The sequence below is a fragment of the Phocoena sinus genome, chromosome 1, assembly GCF_008692025.1.
Source record: "Phocoena sinus isolate mPhoSin1 chromosome 1, mPhoSin1.pri, whole genome shotgun sequence".
Classification (NCBI taxonomy): Eukaryota; Metazoa; Chordata; class Mammalia; order Artiodactyla; family Phocoenidae; genus Phocoena; species Phocoena sinus.
This window is the reverse complement of record NC_045763.1, coordinates 20,580,598-20,595,873: the sequence shown is the minus strand read 5'-3', so window position 1 is coordinate 20,595,873 and position 15,276 is coordinate 20,580,598. Positions and strand designations below refer to the sequence as shown.

General features: G+C 55.9%; 3 protein-coding genes across 4 annotated transcripts; 1 reads left to right on the top strand and 2 right to left on the bottom strand.

The window, feature by feature from the left end:
• Positions 1-3,764: 3,764 nt before the first annotated feature.
• Positions 3,765-4,835, bottom strand: ZNF593 (zinc finger protein 593). Its single transcript, XM_032646768.1, has 3 exons — positions 4,450-4,835; positions 4,148-4,210; positions 3,765-4,056 (listed from the first exon to the last, which is right to left on the bottom strand). The coding sequence occupies exons 1-3, from the start codon at positions 4,647-4,649 to the stop codon at positions 3,915-3,917; spliced, it is 405 nt and encodes a 134-aa protein (XP_032502659.1). The 5' UTR covers positions 4,650-4,835; the 3' UTR covers positions 3,765-3,914.
• Positions 4,836-6,043: 1,208 nt separating this feature from the next.
• C1H1orf232 (chromosome 1 C1orf232 homolog) lies at positions 6,044-9,570 on the top strand. The gene is made up of 5 exons (XM_032606066.1): positions 6,044-6,127; positions 7,455-7,538; positions 7,650-7,747; positions 9,176-9,259; positions 9,353-9,570. Exons 1-5 carry the CDS (start codon positions 6,044-6,046, stop codon positions 9,546-9,548), a joined length of 546 nt encoding a protein of 181 aa, XP_032461957.1. The 3' UTR covers positions 9,549-9,570.
• Positions 9,571-10,221: 651 nt separating this feature from the next.
• Positions 10,222-13,818, bottom strand: FAM110D (family with sequence similarity 110 member D). Of its 2 annotated transcripts, none has more exons than XM_032644102.1 (2): positions 13,722-13,818; positions 10,222-11,916 (listed from the first exon to the last, which is right to left on the bottom strand). In XM_032644102.1, exons 1-2 carry the CDS (start codon positions 13,727-13,729, stop codon positions 11,010-11,012), a joined length of 915 nt encoding a protein of 304 aa, XP_032499993.1. In that variant the 5' UTR covers positions 13,730-13,818; the 3' UTR covers positions 10,222-11,009. The 2 variants fall into 2 exon arrangements, with proteins under 2 accessions (XP_032499993.1, XP_032499994.1); XM_032644103.1 differs by having other exon boundaries at positions 10,672-11,790; positions 13,722-13,741.
• Positions 13,819-15,276: the final 1,458 nt, after the last annotated feature.

Genomic DNA, 15,276 nt, shown 5'->3' with positions numbered 1-15,276 from the left:
CAGCGAGGACCTACTATATAGCACAGGGAACTATGCTCAATATTTTGTGCTAATCTATAAGGAAAAAGAATTTGAATATATATGCGAGAATATATATATATTCTTGGACTTCCCTGGTGGTCCAGTGGTTAAGACGCTGCGCTTACACTGCAGGGGGCACGGGTTTGATCCCTGGTCAGGGAAGTTTTGCATGCCGTGTGGTGCAGCCAAAAAAATAAAAAATAAAAAAATAAAAAATATATAATATGTATTTATATATATATATATATATATATATATATATATATATATATGTCACTGAATCACTTTGCTGTACACCTGAAACTAACATTTGTAAATTAACTACATCTCAATTTAAAAAAAAAATCAGTTCCGGGACTTTTCTGGTGGTCCAGTGGGTAAGACTCCATGCTCCCAGTTCAGGGGGCCTGGGTTGGATCCCTGGTCCGGGAACTAGATTCCACACGCCGCAACTAAGAGTCCGCATGCTGCAACTAAAAAAGATCCCGCGTGCCTCAACTACGACGCAGGGCAGCCAAAAAAAAAAAAAAAAAAATCAGTTCCACTTGCTATGTGACTGAGCCCACCCCTTACATCTCTCTGAATCTGTTTCTTCCTCTCTAAAACCCAGGGGCTGGGGGGCGGGTGTGACTAGACCTTAGCTCTGTGAGGATGTCTTTTAAATATTTTGAAATCTGTAATATGAGGTAGATATGAGTTATTATTGCTTTAATTCCGTGGGGAGGGGCCTGGGAGGCCTGCCCCCTTTGTGTCACCTAACTTGGAATCTCTACCAGTGCCCCAATACCTGGCCTCAAAAGCCTGTCATGATCTTGATTGTCACCCAGAGACCTGAAGTCTGAATGTGGCCCACAGACGTCCATGTGGTGTGTGTGTTTTGTCATCATTTAACAATTTCACATACAAATTGAGTTCTCTGAAACTTGGCCAGCTCTGTTCACCCCATCCCACCATCACACGTGGCATCAAACATGAGTGCACGTCGTCGGCTGCTTCCTTTCAAGGGGACTGCAGTTCACCAGGTCTGCATAGGACATGCTCCCTCATTTGTGAACCAGTAGGCTCCCAATCTGCAATTTGGCCCTCAACTCTCTGGCTTTGTCCTTGGCCTCATGTCCTCATATGCTGCACTGTGTGTGTCCCTTTAACACTCCTCGGTGCTTTTCCCTTTAATGATTTTGCCTCTTCTTACACTGGCCTCCCTGTGGCACTCTGGGGAAATCCAATAAACACAGACCTATCTCCACCATCCTGATTTCATCAAACACCTACCCTGAGCCGGCACAAGATAGAGGGGAGAAGCCAGCCAGCCTCTGCCCTCCCTGAACTCACAATCCTGTAGGGGAGAAACCAACAAGAACTCACCACGTGTACTCAGATACTCCCTGTAAAGGACTGGGGTCCTAACAACCACACCAGTGCCTTTACTCTGGGTCCCCAACACGTGGCAGGGCTAGGCAGTTAGGGGCACAGTAAATGGCAGCTTCTATTTTGAAGGTAGTTTTGTGAGTTTATGAAAGGTCTTTGGATCTATTTGCTGTAAAAATTTCAGCGATAACAGTAGGTCATTAAGTGGAAGGAGGACGTGCCCTTTCCCCAGCATGTCCCCATCCTGTTGCCCAGGTTGGGCCACTGTTAAGTTTTCTGGGTGTTCTCCATTCTCTCTATATGCAGATACTCTACATGCTATTTTGGAAATATGCTTATCCCCCCATTTTTATGAGTTAATCAATACCAAATGAAATCATACGAATAATGCCCAGCACAGTCAACTACTATTTTTTTTTTGGCCACACCACGTGGCTTGCAGGATCCAGGTATTGAACCCAAGCCATGGCAGTGAAAGCCTGGAATCCTAACCACTAGGCCACCAGGGAACTCCCAGTCAGCTACTATTTTTTAGCACACCTCAGACAGCTTTCTTTTTTTTTAATGTTATTATTATTTATTTTTATTTATTTATTTTTGGCTGCATTGGGTCTTTGCTGCTGTGCACAGGCTTTCTCTAGTTGCGGCGATCGGGGGCTACTCTTCGTTGCGGTTCGCAGGCTTCTCATTGTGGTGGCTTCTCTTGTTGCGGAGCACAGGTTCTAGGCATGCGGGCTTCAGTAGTTGTGTCACATGGGCTCAGTAGTTGTGGCTCGCGGGCTCTAGAGCGCAGGCTCAGTAGACGTGGTGCACAGGCTTAGTTGCTCTGAGGCGTGTGGGATCTTCCCGGACCAGGGCTCAAACACGTGTCTCCTGCATTGGCAGGCGGATTCTTAACCACTGCACCACCAGGGAAGCCCTCAGACAGCTTTCTTAAGATGCAGATCTTTTATTATTGTCCCCAAGCTGAGGTAAGGAAGTCCCTACAGGAACTCCATCTTGGGGAAAGGGGTGGAATGTGCCTTCCCCCAAGGTAGGTGTGGTTGATCCAACAGAAACCAAGTGAAAAAGGCCTATTCCTGTTTGGAGGGGGTGCTAATAAGGCACCCAACCCCTCCTTTGCTGAGAGCTGACTGGTGACATCCAATCATCTGAGGTAGGGTTAGGGCCACGACCAGGGCTGGGAGGCCCTCCCATACCTGGTCCAGGCCTGAGACTTCTCAACACTGCCAGGCAAGGCCTCTCCTGCCTACCCGGCCTGGACTCCCTGGTGGGTGGGGGAGGTGCTGCTCAGGCCTGATGCTGATCTCTCCTGACAGCTGCTCCTAAGGCTGGCAGGGCAGGCAGGAGGGGGAAGGGACAGATTTAAAGGTCTAGCTGCCCCGCCCCCGGCCAGATCTGGGAAGGCAGACGCTGGTGAGCATCCTCTCTGTCCTGATTTCTGCTTCTTGGTACCATGAACGCCACTGGTCCTCATTCCCGCTTCCATCCCACAGGACATCAGGAAGACTAGCGGCACCCACCATGCGATTTCGACGCCTGACACCTGGCTACTTCCGAGTGCTACAGGTAAGCACCCCAAATGGCGGCTTCTGGGACCGACCCCTTCCTCCCCCTACCATGGCTGGGATGATACCCAGCAGCCAGGCTGTCACGTTCCCTGCCGCCTGAGCAGCCAGGGCCCACATAGCCCACATAGGCAGTGAAGCGAGAGAGATTGGGGTGGAATCTCCCTGGGGCAGCAATGGTATCCATATCTCCTTGCCGCAGCTGTAGCTTCTCAGCCCCTTTCCCTTGCCGCAGCTGTAGCTTCTCAGCCCCTTTCCACCCCCCACCTTCCCAGAAGTCTCAGCTGACCCCTCAGGTGGACCCTCTGTGCACCTCCAGATGCAGATAGCCGGGGACCTGAGGGCAGAGCCCCGGAGTCCGCTGGTGGGGATCGTGGCTGCACTGCTGGCTATCCTCGGGCTGGGCGGCTCCTGCTATGCTGTCTGGAAGATGGTGGGGCAGCGGCGGCCGCCACAGGCTCCATGATGAAGTAGGCAGCCTCTAACCTGGGCCCTGGGGGGTAGGTGACTCACGGGGGCTACAATCTCAGAAGCCTACTTCTTTTCTGAGGGGGGGGTCACTCCCTGCCCTCATTGGAAGCAAGGTAGTATAAACCTGATCCTACCCATCCCCCACACACACCTGGGCTGCAATGGGGGGCTTCAGCTCAGATGCTAGGACCCCTGAGGGAAGGAAAGGATGCAGGTTCTGAAGCTGAATCAAGTAGGGAGCAAACACCCTGGGCCCTGTACACAGGAGTAGAGAGAAACCCTTACAGGGCTTGAATTTGGAGGAGTGGCCTGGAGGTTAGTGAGTCAGAGGCAAGCTCTCTTTATCCAGTTCTTTTATTGGGAGGGAGGGCACCCGGCAGAGGCCATCTACTTCCCAAACCAAAAGAGACTGGCATAGTCTCTCCCAGCCTGGCCCTTGCATCACTGTCCATGGGCAGCTCCTCTGCCTTGCATCCTCAGGCCATGTCAGGTAGACGTGTCCATCTCAGGGACCGCGGTGGATACTTCTGTGGGCACTGCCAGCCTTTGGGGAGGAACATAGGAACCCATACCCGCTGCCCTCTCTGCTTCTTCCTGACTGTAGGGCTCCACACTCAGCTGCTTCAGCCTGGGAAAAAGAATAGGAGTTGAGAGCTGACCAGATGCAAGCCCTGTCTGCCCGGGACACATCCATCAATCCTCTCCTTACTACTTCATACCTTTTCTTGTGGTCTTTGGATCGGAAGTGGGTCTTCAGGTTGGCAGAATCGATGAAGTACCTCCTGTAGGGGTGGGGGGGGGGTAAGGAGGATAGTTAGAAGGTGATGCCTCTCAGGTACGCCTATTTCCCTGACCCTAGCTCATTCCCTGATGCTAGGCTCCGGGCTTGAAGGGATGGGAGGCCGGCAGACCCACTGGTCCCAGGAGAAGAGACCCTGCGCGTCCCGGGACCCGGATCTCACACCCCCGTCCCGTCCCGCGGACCCTTCTCCTCCTCAGGCTGGGCCCGGCCGTAACTCACGCGCAGGCCAGACAGCGATGCAGGCCGCCCCCTGGCAGGTCGGGATCGGGTTCCGCGCTTGGGTCTGGCCGGGGCCGTGCGGCAACCTGGAGCCGCAAATCGCGGTGAATCTCATCCAGGTCCGGCCGCCGCCGCTTCGTCTTCATCTGGCGGGCCAGGGAGTGCGCTCGGTGCGCGCCCGTCCGGCGGGAGCGACCCATGGCGTGTGACAGCAGGCCTAGGGGTCCCAGAGCCGAGCTGGGAGAACACGCGTGGGCGCTTCCGGACTGCTCAATGACGCCTTGTGACGCCCTGGGAATGATCAGGCTCTGCCAGACCGCCTCTGATGACGTCACTCGCGCGGGCCGCGCCTCGAGCGCCCCCAGGCGGCCGTCGATGTCAGTGACGGAGCTCGGGGCCGGGCCCCAAGAAGCGTCCTCCTCCGTCGCTGGAAGGGCTGGGTGGTGCGTGCCCTGGGGGGGATGCCGGCCCGTCCGCTGCCCTGCCCGCCCCGCCTGGCCCACAGCACCGTCCTCTGGCCTTATCACCCCTTCCTGGTTCCCAGATCTTAGACTCCACGTTGCGCGTGTCGGGGGGGATGCTGCATCTTTGGGAGGCACTGAAAAATGTCTGTGATGTTAATAAATTAATAAATGAACGAGAGTGAATAAGTTTGGGATCCCGGCCCCCACAGAAATACCTCTAGTCCCTGAGAAAGCCCTCGCCACTTCTCACCCCTCCCCAGTTATTCCTCCCCAGAGATCACAGTGCTTAGGCGTACTGTCAGACTCAAGAGGAGTCGGCTCCTCTCACAAGAAAAGGAGATGCTCACAGAAGGACCTTCCATCTTTGAGCCCCTTCTCTGAGCCCTGGACTCCCAGGCGTGGGCTGGCATCAAAGGGAGAGATACAGCCCAGGTGCTGTGTGCTCAGAGTGGGGAGAGGGCCAGAGAGCCTTTTCCCATGCACCAGAGCCTGGTGCCTTCCAGGCTGACCAGAGGAACTCAGCAATAATTCAGGGGCTCTGGTTCTTTGGAACCTGTTGCCAGGAAACAAGGAGACCAGCACGTGCATCCCTGGGGAGAGGAATCAGTTTCCAGCCCAGACAAAGCGGTGAAATGTAAGCCCAGGGCACCGACTGGGAGCCTTGGGACCTTCCCACTCCAGTTCACAGAGGCTGAGTGCAGACATAGGGCAGAGCCCTGTTGAGGGCACAGCTGGTATGGCTACAGTCACAGGGGGAACCACTGTGGGTCCTGAGCCCAAGGACTTTGTAAATGGAATTCGTGAATGGAAGAGAATATTTCTGGAGCCATTCCAAATGATCAAATTCAAGAACTCCTAGGCCCAGGAAGGAGGCTTCTGTGGAGGGAGTCTTCATTATTCTTGGCGAATATGGGTCAAGACGAGGGGCTGAAGTGGCAGAAGCTGGCTCTCACCACAGACTCCTTTGGATCGGGTTCACCTGCTGGGCACTGTGCCATCTGGGGAGGCTGGTGCATCTTTAATGAGGTCACCTGATCCCTGGGACAGGCGCTCAGCCTCACCAAGTTCCTGGAGCCAGACACACTGGGTGCTTCCCGTGCCTGGGTGCCAGGCCCATTTCCCCTGCAGCCATGAACCAAACCTTCTGGAAAACCTACAAGTCCAAAGTGCTACAGACCCTGAGTGGGGAATCTGAGGAGGACCTGGCAGAGGAGGTGGGTAATATCCTGCTTGCTGGATGGGGCATGGGCAGAGGGGCAGCAGGAGTGAAAGATACTAAGAAGGGCAAGGGACTGGCTATGAGAGAGAGAGAAAGAGAGATTTGTGCAGAAGCAACTGGTAATTCATGGATGACCAATGGCACGGTGCAGTGTCAGGAAGTCAGGACGTTCCAGAAAACCAAGGAAGAAAAGACTTGGGGGGCACTGGAAGAGTGGTCACTGTCTCCAAAGATCTCAAGGGCTGCCACACGGAAGGGATCCTTTTAGGACCAATGCGCAGTACCCATACAGATACACTCAGCTTGACACAACTTTCTAATGGACAGAGCTGATTCAAAAGCAGGATGACTCACCTTGAGAGGAAGCAAGCCCCCGGGAAGTAGGGGAAGTGGCACTTGTACACTGAGGGTTACTGTAGCAGCAACAGGACAGAGCCATACTTGGACCATGTTTATTCTGACATTTAAAAAGAAAAACTGAAAAGGCTCCAAAGCAGCCTTACCTCTGGAGGCTGCGATAAATGGCAATTGCACAAACAGATATGGCAGAGGCAGGAACTAGTGCTGGGGTGTGTGTATGTCAGTGTGAACACGTGTCTGTCTACACAGGTTGGTGTCTAGGGCTGGCCCTGTGTAGAAGTATCTGTGGGTCAGTATTGGGATTGGCATCCATGTGGAATCCCCATTTAAGGTGTGTGTGCAGGTGTGAACTGGTTACAGGTGTTTTCAGGTGTGTTTTTTGGGGGCAGAAGTCTATAGAGGCATGCAGGCATTCTCAGGTACTATGTTTGTATGGCATGTGTGTTTGGGTGTGTGTGAACATCTGTGTCTTGGTGTCTGTGGATGAGTGGAGAGGTTTTGTGTGCTGTGAGTGGGCCTCCATGCAGCTGTCTTCAGTTGTGGAAGTGCACAGGTGTGAATGGTATAACTGTGTAAGTGTCCTTGTGTAGGTACCTCACAGCACATATATCTGTGTACGTACAGGGCAAGAGTTGTAGCCATGCGGAGGCACGCTCCTGTACAGGTGTGTGTCTACACTGGCGTGCAAGCCCTTGTCCACATGTTTTGCATGTGTCTGTGGGTGGGCAGTATGTGAGCTCAAAGGTGTCTGCGGGGATTGAGTGTACAGGAAATGTGTGACAGGTAGATTTGCGTAGAGGTACAGCTGCGTGTATTTTTGGAGGGTGTCAGGGGCCTAGGTGTGCGTCTTGTTCCATGGGGTTTGGAGGTGCCAGGTCTATGTGTACCAGGCTAGCAGTGGGGGAGGGAGGTCATATTCCTCTGGGGCCTCTCTCATGCTGGGTAGGGGTCTTGTGTCCCAGAAGGAGAACCCAGCGTTAGTGGAGTCTGAGGCAGCAGAACCAGCTGAAGAGGCCTTCAATCCCATGTCACAGCTGGCCCGCCGGGTGAGTTCTCCCTTCTTCCACCCCAACCCTGGGGAGCCTGGCAGAAGCTGCTGTGGAGTCCTGGGAGGTAGTGCTGGGGGCCCTCCTTGACTCCCAGCCCCTCTCTCCCAGGTTCAGGGGGTTGGGGTGAGAGGCTGGCTGACAATGTCGTCTCTGTTTAACAAAGAAGACGAGGACAAGCTGCTGCCACCAGAGCCCTGTGCTGACCAGTACGTGTGTGTGTTGAGGGGGTCTGGGATGGGCCCGGGGATCCCCTTCTCCCGTGTCCTTTCCTCTTTCTGACTACGGAAGACTGGGGAGGGCCAGCCCCTGGCTGTTTCTGTTTCTCTCAGCAGGAAAGAGGCCCAATCAGCATATCTGGGAGATTAGGTTAGATCTCAGGAGGAATTTACCAGCTGTTGGGATTGAGATGCTAAAAGGTATTATGGGCTCTCTCTCCCCATCCATGGGGGAGGGGTCATCTCCCTAGAAGAAGGGAACCCAGGAGAGAAGTTTTAGGTGTTTGGAACAGAGAGTGGTTCAGATCAGTGGTTCCCAAGTATTGGTCTAAACCCTCATCCTCCCAGGGAACTTGAGACAAACACAAATTCCCAGACCCTCCCTCAAAGATTTTGATTCAGCCGGTGTTGGCTGAGGCCTGGTATCTATATTTTCAGCGAGCTCCCTGAAGACTTGAGGACAATAGTTTAGGAACCACTGTCTTAGCAGGTCTTTGATGCTGGGGGCGTAGAGGGTCAGACCCAGGGCCTTGTCTTCCTCCTAGCTCTATTCTGGCACACACTCCATCTCTGCCCTTTCCTCCAGCCCAGTCACACTTCCCTTTTGGCATTCCCCTATTCCTTTCTTCCCTAGGTTCCCCCTGACCCACCCATCTCTCCTGCCCCAGGGTTCCTTTTCTCCCTCCCGCTCACCCCCTCTCCCTACCTCAAGCCTCATCGCTGCTCCTTGATTGCCCTTCCCCCCACATCTACTTGCTACCTCCCTAGTTCCCCTCTCCCGTAAGCCTTTGATCTAGGCCTTTCTCCTTCCCTCGGGGTCGCTCCACCCATCCTTCTACCCAGCGACCCTCATTTTTCTGGACCCTCTTTTCCTCCATCCCAGAGCCAGAACCCTGTCCCCGCCCCAGAACCCTGTCCCCGCCCCGTCTCCTTCCCCAGGGCTCTGCCCTCGGGTTCCGGAACGACCGCCCCCAGAGTCTGACCCCGCCCCCTCCCCGGATCTAAAGTTCCCATTCGGGTCCCACAGTCTCTTCGCATCCTTCCGCCCGCCCCTCTCTCAGGGCTCCTCCTCCTCCACCTTCCCAGACCCTGCGCCTCTGGCTCCCCTCCTCTGGCCTCGCCCCTCTCCTCTACCCTAAACCCCTGACCCCAGCTCTCTCCCCAGGGATCCTGATCCTGGTCACCTCTTCCCAGACCCCTCACCTAATCCCCTGACCCTGTCCCACCCCAGCCCCCTCTCCCAGTGCCTCTGAGCCCTCCCCTTGCCTCCAGGCCCTGCAGCCAGTCTCCCGGGCCCCTCCAGCCCTTGACCTCACCCGGGCCCCATGGGCCCCACTACTGGTCCCTTGACCCCGCCTCCGGTCCTTTGTCCTCTCCGGGGCCTCTCGGCCAGCCCCTGACCCCGCCTCTCTCCTGCAGCCCGCTGGCGGCGCAGCCCTCCTCTCAGGCGGCGGCGGCGGAGACGCGCGGGACCGGGTTCTGGGACGCGTTCGCCAGCAGATGGCAGCAGCAGCAGCAGCAGCAGCAGCAGCAGCAGCAGCAGCAGCAGCAGCAGCAGCAGCAGCAGCAGCAGCAGCAGCAGCAGCAGCAGCAGCAGCAGCAGCAGCAGGCGGCGGCAGCGTCCATGCTTAGCGGCGCGGAACCCACTCCGGATCGGGACCCTGAAGCCGGGGACGAGGCCGCCGAGCGCCCCGAGCCGCGGGAAGCCGATCCCGCAGCCGGCTTCAAGTGGGGCTTTCTCACCCACAAACTGGCCGAGATGAGGATGAAAGCTGCGCCCAAGGGCGACTAGTCTGCCGGCCTAACTGGGCGACCGCTCCTCCCCTCCCACGATAAAAAAAAACCCTGGCCCGACACTCCGTGTGACCGCGTGCTTTTGTCCATACGGCGGGGAAGGCTGCTTTTGGGTGGGCAACCTCAGGGCAGGGTCCAGCTGGAGTGGTCCTCGCCTTCTCCCCCCACAAACGTACAAGGATAAAATGACCAGAGACCTCTTAGGTATCAGGGTAGATTGTGTTCGATTTAGGGTACAACTTTCCAGGAATCTGGGGTACCCTAAAGGACAAGTGCCGCCGCCCTGTCCAGCCCCTTTTAGTTCGACAAACGTTTCTTGTGGCCTTGCTACGTGGGCTGTCCCTGTACTAGGGGAAGGTCAGTGACTAACAAGAGAAACCAGACTACCAGCGGGTCCCGCACAAGGTGATAAGTTGAGGCACAAAAATAAGGCTGTAGTTGGGAGCTCAGGGGAGATGACCCCGGCTGGGAAATTCAGGAGTTCCTGAGAGAGAATGCGTATATGTAATCTTAGAAGAATGAGTGGAGAGAAAGGGGAAGGTAACCCAGGCAAAGGGAGAAGGGCGTGAACAAAGACTTACAGGTGTGAACGTGTGAGGAAACAGGTGACCTTGTTTGTCTTTGAGGGAAAGGAAGACGGTGACAAGATGTGAGGCTGCGGGTTGGCAAAGTCCTGGTTTGAAGAGTCCTTTATTGTCCTCGATTCTGGAACCTCCACATCTCAGCCCTTCATATCTAGTAAACAAAATGAGTAGCAAAGCTCCAGGAATGGGAGCCTTCAGGGGCTGGTGAACCCCAGATTTCTGGAGCAGACCCCTCCACAAAACTCCCCAAACGCGCGATTCCTGGCTCCCAGCTCTAATTTGGACCCTCCTGGGGGGGGGGGGGTCGGTGGCGGAGACGATCATAATAGTGTTAGTGCTAATTCGGTGGTGGTCATAGCGGCTTCGTTTATTGAGCACTTCCTATATGCCGGGAACTTTGCCAAGCGCTTTGTGACCATTTCAAATATACTTTGATCACCGAGGGGTGTGTCTGCGGTCCCGAGAGGCACATTCTGCCTGGAACCCACACTCCAAAACCCTCGCGCGTCTGCTCTCTAATCCAGCCTCTCGACCTCCTTTAAATAACTTTTTGACTTTATTCAGCAGGTTCTCTGATCTCCCACCCCAGTCTTCACTCGTCCAGTCTTCACTAGCCTCCCGGCCTCCACAGGGGCCACGAGGCCGCCCCCTCCCCGTCCGCCGCCTGCGCTGGGAAGGGCCTTCGGGATCTTTTTGTCCCATCCTCCCAAGGTTCACGAGGGGAAACCGAGATCCAAAGGGAAGGGTTTGCCCAAAAGCACCCGGCGCGTGAGAGGCAGGGTGTCCCCGCCCGTGCCTGGGTCCAACCCCGCGCTCACCCCTTGCCCTTCCCCGGACCCCGGACTCCACCAGAGCCTGCTCACGAGCGGCGGCGGTCACACCTCGGACTCGCGCGGCGGGCCGCGGGCGCGCTGGCAGCCGTACAGCCACTGGATGACGCGCGCGTTGCGCTCCACCACCGACACCTGGGGGCGCCCGTCCCGCGCCGAGCCCGCCGCTTCCGAGCCGCCGCACTCAGCACGGTCCCGGCGTTCTGCGCCGCCGTCGCTGGACGTCCAGTCGCTGGCGTCCCCAGAGCCGGGCGGCGGCGACGTTCCGGGCTGGGGGCTGGCGTCGGCGCCCCAGCTCTGCGGAGAGAAGCGCTCGGCGCCCAGCACCTCCACCAGCGCGCGCTCCAGACCGCAGTAGTTGAAGAAGCGCTCCTTCTCCGACAGGGGCAGCGAGCACGTGGGGCACAATGCCCGCTTTCCCGCTGCGTCTGGGGCATCTTGGGGCGCGGCCCAACCCCCAGGAGCCGCGGGTCGCTCCGTTGAGCCTGGGCTGCTTGAAGCGACGTCTCGGGGGGCGCCCAGGAAGAGGCGACGCACGAGCCCCTGGCCCTTGGCGTTCTCTTTGTTCACTGAAGCCTTGCATTCGCGCTTCTGGCGGTAGAATATGAGGGAATCAGGCCTTGGCAGCCGCCTGCCACTGCCCCGGCGGGCAGGTCTGGGCGTCCTGGGCGATGGAGGGGGCCCCAGCTCGTTGCAGGGGTGCGGGGTGAGCGGCCCGGGACCCCCACGCAGAGCTGGCTCCTGGCGTCGCGCTATCACCTGGTGCGTCTTGACATACTTGGCTTTGTCGGCCTCCAGCCTCTCCACAGCGCTGGGGGTCCGTCCCCTGGATGGGGTGGAGGGAGAGGCCAGGAGCATCTTAGCAGAACTGGGCAGGACAGTGCCCCATAAGCCACTGGAGGTAGGCAGATAGTTGAGGAGCTGAGAGCAATTGGCTGGGGCCTCCTGGGACCTGCGGAGAAAGAGGAATGGTCGGGGGAGAATAGGAAATGTCCCTGCCCCTCTCCTGCAGGCATTCCTGGGAATAGGCTCAGCCAGCCACCCCTCCCCCATCCAAGTCAGCCAGGTGCCATGCCCAGGGGGCAGAGGCTCAGGTATCCCTCCCACGCCCATCCCTCAGAGACAATGGGCAGGGGCTCCCTGGCCACCCAGAAACATATGCCCCTTTGAGGGTGCCCCATTCTGGCCACAGGGCCATGCCAAGCAGGCATCGGCAAGCAGGACACTTGGAAAAGGAAATGGGGCTGGTCCCTGCCCAATTCCCGACAGTAGCCTCAACCGGAAAAAATACCTCTTCCCAACCTAGCAACTCTGAGTCCAAGACAAGGAGGCTTCCCAGCCACATGCTGGCTCCAGCAGGACCCACCCATCCCGCCCCCAAACACAGAGGTCAGGGATATAACCACAGGGTAGGAGCCTCCAGTAATTGCAGCCAACTGCCCTGCCCAGGCCCAGCAGGGCCATCAGGGAAAGAGAGGGAGGTGGTCACCAGGTCACTTCAGCCAGCTACCTGCCACCTGCTCTGTGCCCCTGCGAAGGGAATTCCACAATGCCCAACTGCATACATCACCTTGTTTACCTCTGCATTTCCATTTCATAGAAGAGAAAACTGGCCCAGAGAGGAGGAGGCTTGTTCAGGTCTTACTGAGAGTTTGGGCCCAGAACTGGAACCCAGATCTCTTTGCTTTACAGTCCAGAACTAGTTCCAAATGAGTATCTCACTTGCCTATCAAAACTTTCCTCTATGTTTTGCTTCCATTCCTGCTGCTATAAAACCAAGCACTTTCTGCTAGAGATTGGCCCCTTATCTCACTAAAAATTTCCTTCCACTAATTCTTCCCAATAACCTGCGCTCCCAGAAACCTGCCCTCAGGGTCCCTCGTCCTAAAATCCCGTGACCCTTCTCATCCAGCTCCCTTCTGCTGGGGAAGGGGGGCCGGAGGGGTTGTAAATCAAGAGTTGACAGTTCCCCTGGCAGTAACAGAATGGGCCACCCACACGGCTCAGTACACTCTACCCCATCCCTGTTTCCCTGCTCCCCCCATCCTCCATTCAGCTGAGAGGGACACATCAGTTCTGGGGGCTGAGGAGACCTCAGGTCTGCAGGCAACAAAGGAACAGAACTTGCCAGGGATGGGGGAAGGGGAGCCTTGGTAAGGGGCCTTGGGGCAGAGACTGCCAACCCTACCCACCCCAGGGCAGCCTGTGTGTATACACACACACACACACACACACACCCATCTAGGGTCTAGCAAGTCAGTCCGTAGGTAGTTGGTGACTGGGAAACCAGGCAACAAGGAAAGCCTGGCAGTGCCCTCCTTCCTGCCTCCCAAGGACTAAACTTGGCGATAGGTCAGATTCCAAGGTCCCAGGAGGGCACTGTGCTTGTCTGACCTCAAGGGTACCCTCCCGTCCCCTCCTACTCTTCCGAGCCCTGAGCAGGCGGCTATAAAAAGTTCCTAAACACAGGGACCAAAATAGTTTGCTGTCCACTGCCTCTTCCCTGCCTTCCGCGCTGCCTTGGTGCCCAACCACAGATGTTCCACCCTAGAAGCCTGGCAGACATCTTTGCGCCCGCCACCCCTTTGCCCACCCTCTCACGGTACTGGGGTCGGTGGGTCCGAACTTTGCCCAAGCATTTGGCTTTGGATAGCGATGCAGGCTAGGGGACTGTGCTCACTGGCTTGGTGCCAGCCTCCTTGCCCTTGGGTCCCTGGGTGCCCTCCCACCCCAGCCCTGGGCTCAGGATGGACTCACCTCTGCATGGTGGGGCTGAATGCCAGCGTCCCCAGGCAGGTCCAGACTGAAGGCAGGAGGGACAGCAGGGACTGGAAGTAACTTTGGTGGCAGCCAAACCTCACTCTACACAGGAAAAGCCAAGAGAGCCTCCACCCCCCCAGGTTAACCCTTGCCTTCCTGACCTGGAGCCTGGCCTCTGTTAACTCCTTCCTGGTCACAGTCTCAGTGCTGGAGAGGACCTTTGGACCACGTCCAGCTCCTTTACTTTAGGGATGGTCATACGGTCCCTGACAGGTTAAGTGATTTGCACAGAGGCACAGTGAGCTTGGGGCACAACCAGCACCCCAAACAAGGTCTCCTGATTCCCAAGCTTCCTCCAGAGGCCTGGGGTGGGGACATGCGATTCACGTGGGGTCAGCCCCCTCTGCTGGGCCTTGGCAGATCATCCTCAATCAGATGAGAAGGCGCAGGGTTCTAGTTAACCAGCTTTTTCCCTCTGTAGCAGCTTTAGACCTGTCCTGGTCCAGGTGTGTGGATGGTGTCAAGCTTGCTCTCCCGAGGGGTGAGGCCAGGAATCTGCAACCTAAAGGCGGGGGGCAGTGGTGCTGCAGATGTGCCGGGTGAGCCCCTCCCAGCAAGTCTTGTCATGAAGGTCACAAGGGAGCCCATTGGAGCTGCCTCTGCTCAAGGTCCTCTGATGGCAAATGGGATTGTCTGGGAAGAGGATGAAGAAGGGATGATTCTGGGGCCAAGGCTGGGTAAAGGACCTCCTTCCTTCTCTGCCCCCATTGGGAAATTCTAGAGCTAGCACAGCTTCTTATTTGACACCTCATGTCTTCAGGGGGAGCCCTGGCTCCACAATGCTGGTTCCAAGAGAGCCCCTCTTCTCTCCCCAGTGGGTAAACTTTGCAGTACCCAGAGCTCAAAGACCAATGTCCTGGCCAAGGGGTTCCTGCACCACCACCCCATGGCCACTTTTCACAAATCCCTTTCCCTCCCTTCTAGCACTTTTTAATGTTTGCAAAGCACATTCACACCTGTGCTCTCTGATCTCCTTTGTCCCTCCCAAGGACCCTAAACAGAGGACCCAGCAGGAGTGACCACCCCACTTTATGGGTAAGGAAACAGGATTAAAGGGGGGTACTTAATTCCAACCCCAAATCCACTCTTTCCAATGCACCCTCTGCCTGTCAAGTAAGGTAGTAAGTCTGAAAACCAGAAGGCCCATCTCCTGGTAAGAGATTTTTATTACCTAGTTAGAGGGAGTATTTTTTTTGTTGTTCACGATAGATAGTTCCATATTGTGTTGTTACAGCACTCTACAAAATGCTCCCATATACATTATCACAATTCATCCCCAGGACTATGTTTCGGAAGTAGGTTTGTTATTTCCTCCATTTGACTGCTAAAGAGACTGAGGCTCAGATATGTGAAATGACTCACCCAAGCTCACACAGTTAGGAAGAACTAATTTTTATTGAGAGACTAATATATCCTAGGGCACTGTTCTGAGTACTTCACACAATGATTAACACATTTAATCCTCAAAACAACCCAATTATTTTCCTAATTT